This window comes from Ceratina calcarata, unplaced genomic scaffold (assembly GCF_001652005.2).
Source record: "Ceratina calcarata isolate Rehan_Ccalc_2016 unplaced genomic scaffold, ASM165200v1 scaffold92.2, whole genome shotgun sequence".
Lineage (NCBI taxonomy): Eukaryota > Metazoa > Arthropoda > Insecta > Hymenoptera > Apidae > Ceratina > Ceratina calcarata.
The window spans coordinates 1,329,312-1,333,469 of record NW_017180576.1 but is presented as its reverse complement, the minus strand read 5'-3'; the positions used below and the strand labels follow the sequence as shown (position 1 = coordinate 1,333,469).

The window sequence follows — 4,158 nt, the reverse complement described above, 5'->3', positions numbered from 1 at the left end:
CAATTATTTAGAAAAGCAGTAGCTAAAAATATTAGTCTGCTAAGGAATTTTTCAACAGCTCTTCAGCATAGGCATACGAAACTCATAATGGATCATTACTTTTCCTACATTTCTTTGTATACATTATCAACTGTATTTTACCTTAGCTTCGCCAAATACTATGTAAGTATCTGACGCTGGATTCTTCAACACATCTGGTTTATTGATTACAAACAGAATGTTCTTTGATTTACGAATAGTTACTCTGTTAACTCCTTGAACCTACAAAAAATAATAGTTCAAACCGTTTATTCACTTATACTTTAAAAAGTATCCATTTCAATGTCATTCAACGTACAGGTTTCAAACCTAACTTGCTCATAAGCTTCCTGGCCTTTTTTTCTCCTCGACTCTGTTTTGCTTTAGAAACCACATCAATGGGAAGACCAGTGACAGTCGTACCTGGGAAACCCACGGTACCACCAGTTCCTGCATCGTCCAATTCTGGCATGGTATCATCTGAATCTGAATCAGTTCCAGATCCTGCAGCTGTCGCTTCGACCTTGGTAGGTTCAGAGCTTGCAGCTTTGTCGAGTTCAGTTAATTCCGGCATATTTGTCGAGCTGTAATTAAGAATTAAAAAATTATTTCTATTAAAAGAGGAACACATTTATAACATGCAAAATTTCCATAAAGGTTAACATCTCTCGTTTTCATGGATATCATACATTTTATAATACTAATGTAATAAAATTTATGCACTAAAAAGAGCGTTCTATAAAAGACGATCGCACGTGTTTAATACCGGGTTAAAAAAGTCCGCCCCACCTAGTATATCCACGAACGTATGGCTTTCAATAAACGTAACCAGTTTTATAAATATAATTGAAATATTTGTGAAATTGATGAATAGACTAAGAATTATTAATGCTTACACAATAATAAAACGAGACGAACAAACGCTTATAGTACAATAATTGCCAAGACAAATGGACGTTGTTATGGCGCCCACTGAAAGTAGTCGAAAACTACTGGCAAAAATGCGATCGACAGTTCCCCTTATTATTTATATTTATTTATCGCGATAAGTAAAAAAGCATTCGATAATCAGGTATAACACGTTTTCAGTCCATCTTCGCGCTCAGATACGTTCTTTTGTCCCGTTATTAAACACGATGGATTTCATGAACAAAGATCATCAGAGCATAAACATTTCACGCGTTCACCATTGACAATAAATTATTACACGCGATATGATTTATGAAAAGTGATAAGTTTATGATTTTTCTTTAATTATTCGTGCTGATTTACTATCAATAAAGAATGATGCCGAAAAAATCTTTAGATTTACCTCGAACGATAATCTGTAGGAGACCGAGCACTATTTTTACCATGTAAACTGAGACCGATTCACACGTGTGTGTGTCCAGACGAGCTGAACGGGCATAATTTTATACTTTTAGGAACGCGCGCTTGGCGCGAGGATAGCAAATGACATCAACAACTGCAGCATCTAAATTGTTTTAATTTTTTTAACAATTGTTAAACATCTTTCGATTTAGTCATTTCCTCTTTTGTTCACCTTGCTGCTATAAATAATTAAACATTAACGACGTAATATAAGATACAATAGAAGAAAGGTACTCTGTGTACATTCGATCTAAAAAATTTGTCCTATCTCCTGAATCCGTGTGTTCATGGCTATACGTGCATATACATCCGCATAAATAGGAAGTACAATCATATGTATGTATGTACAATACAAATGCTTCAATTACTATAGAGGAAATTTCGATATACGCTTTTATTGAAAAGTATATTTTTTTTAACAACCATTCAAACAGTTTTGTATAAAGACAACTTTTAAATTACATTACATTTTATATTAGACATTGTCCTTATTAAACACGCCTAGAAGTATAAGAATTCTGTTAACCATCACAATAAAAAACATTTTAAAAGACATGTTTTTTACTTTGCACTATTTTCCAAATAGCAAATATTAGTAGGACACAGAAAACACATTGTTATTATAATACTTAATAAGTTAAGAAAATTTTGTTAGGAAATAGATTAATGGAAAAAAATAAATACTTTCTTGTTATGTACCTCTATTTCTTAATATAAATTATGGATGTAAAAGGATCCACATTTTCTGCAATACAGAATAATAAAGAGGTACTTAATGTACCAATATCATGGTCGAGCATGAATCAGTTATAAAGTCCACAAAATAACATGTACTTAATACGAGAATAGACATAATTTGGTACACAAAATGTTAAAGCATAAAGAAACTAAATTACTTTCAAAAGGAAAAGTTATGACAGTTAAATACTAACGTTCACTACTGACGTGATAAGCGTGATGAGATATATTATTATCTACGGCTTGATAATTAATTTAAAATTCTTGAAAGAAATAAGTTTTTAATACATGTTAATGAAACTTCATAATTTCCTATATAACAGATCTCAACAAAGCACATACTCCTAAGGGAATTCAATTTCTATGCACAATATCCTGTCTAATGGTAAGTACTTGTGATTATTTAATATATATACATATTGTTGCATAAAAAATCACAAATACTTAGAGACGAGATTGTACAGCATATATATTAGTACACAATATTCTAAGTACTTGTGATTATTTTTTTTTGTGGTTGTAGTGATGTAAAATCTTAACAAGAATTAGACACGAACAATTTGGAATGATTCTTCATTCACGTATGAGAATACAATAGTTTCTGTAAATACTATATTACTATCTATTAGTGAAATATCAATATTTCTTGAAATTCCAGATTTTTCGAGTAATATAGTACTTACGTTCCTCCTATACTTCCATAACCCTATATACTACCATTATCAATTGCATTACACATCGTAACAAAAAGCTTCAAAATAGATTTTTGTTAAGAGAAGGATTCATCGATATCCATTTTTTCAACACTTTCCTCGCATTCGTGTATCTCTTTTTTTTCAGATTCTTCAGCTGATTCTTTAGATTCTTTTTCAGATTCTTTATCTGGCTCTGAAAATGTAATTATTAATGTAATAAAATGAAATTATGCTCATTATCAAAATGATATTAAATTTTGAATACCTTCGACATTCTCAACATGTGTTTCTTCAACTTGTGGAACCATGACTGGTTCTTCATTCACACATCCAGTTTCCTCGGATGATCCTGTTGGTCGCTCAACGACTTCAATATCTGAATCTAAAAGTCGTCGTTCATTCAATGTATTTTATTTTCTTAATTGCAAGACATATAACATATTTCTCTATCTTTATTCTCAAACCTGAATCTGACGGCGTTGCTGTCTTCTCTTGACTATCTTCCTCCAAATGTTCTTCACTTGGAGATGATTCATGCTCAGAAATAGTCATAGATTGACTATTGTAAGAAACATCTATTTTTGGAGTAAAAGGTTTCTGTTTCCTTGCAGGATTCCAAAAGTTGCAATAACAACATCTGAATCCTATAAAATAAAAATACATATGTATTAAATATTTAGTTGCGTAATTGAAACTTTATACTTAACTCTTTTTGGCAGATTATGACAAATGTTTACCAAAATACTCAAACTCCTCCTTCAGAGCCATTCCATTGTGAGATTCACAATGTCGACAAATTAGAGCATATCGATTTGATGGACCATCTCCGACCAAAACGTCAATTAATCGATCCAAATAACTTCTTTGCTGCGGTAATATCGGACGTGGTAGAGGTCTTTGACCTATTATTAAACGATAAATCTTTCTAATTTTCTAATCCAGTACTTTCTCTAATTTTAATAATTGCAATGCTAAAGTACTAACCCATAAAAGGAGAGTTCATTGGTCTGACAACACCTTGGAAAGGACTATGTTGGAGGCTGGGGGTACCTGCAGCCACAACGCTAGTATTAATTGGTGTAGCACTTTGCCTCATGACATTTACTGGCGGCCTTGGTACTATACGTCTTCTCAGATCCCCAGAAGGAAGTGCTGGAGATGTACCTTGTAATTTACTATATCCAACTGGTGTAAGATTTGGAGACGGTGAAACTCTAGTAATTGACTAAAATAAAAGTGTTAATTACTGTATCTTCCACTTATTTTATTTAATTTCCAAAATTAAAAATTCTTCTTATTATTATTATTATCCATAATTTTATTGAAGAGAAATGCA

The 4,158-nt window shown here is 32.0% G+C and overlaps 2 protein-coding genes across 3 annotated transcripts in view; both read right to left on the bottom strand.

Annotated features, from left to right (window-relative positions):
• Positions 1–59: 59 nt before the first annotated feature.
• Positions 60–1,422, bottom strand: LOC108631641 (nascent polypeptide-associated complex subunit alpha-like). Of its 2 annotated transcripts, none has more exons than XM_018035715.2 (3): positions 915–1,002; positions 338–602; positions 60–261 (listed from the first exon to the last, which is right to left on the bottom strand). In XM_018035715.2, the coding sequence occupies exons 2-3, from the start codon at positions 590–592 to the stop codon at positions 127–129; spliced, it is 390 nt and encodes a 129-aa protein (XP_017891204.1). In that variant the 5' UTR covers positions 593–602; positions 915–1,002; the 3' UTR covers positions 60–126. The 2 variants fall into 2 exon arrangements, with proteins under 2 accessions (XP_017891204.1, XP_017891203.1); XM_018035714.2 differs by lacking the exon at positions 915–1,002 and adding an exon at positions 1,331–1,422 and having other exon boundaries at positions 64–261.
• A 346-nt stretch (positions 1,423–1,768) lies between these two features.
• Lnpk (zinc-ribbon metal-binding protein lunapark) overlaps positions 1,769–4,158 on the bottom strand; it is a 2,814-nt gene continuing 424 nt past the window's right edge. Inside the window, exons 2-6 of the mRNA XM_018035540.2 lie at positions 3,807–4,047; positions 3,560–3,724; positions 3,287–3,466; positions 3,088–3,204; positions 1,769–3,015 (exon numbers count right to left, since the gene is read on the bottom strand). Coding sequence (XP_017891029.1) covers positions 2,897–3,015; positions 3,088–3,204; positions 3,287–3,466; positions 3,560–3,724; positions 3,807–4,047 — 822 coding nt within the window. The 3' untranslated portion in view covers positions 1,769–2,896. The remainder of the gene's footprint in view (positions 3,016–3,087; positions 3,205–3,286; positions 3,467–3,559; positions 3,725–3,806; positions 4,048–4,158) is intronic.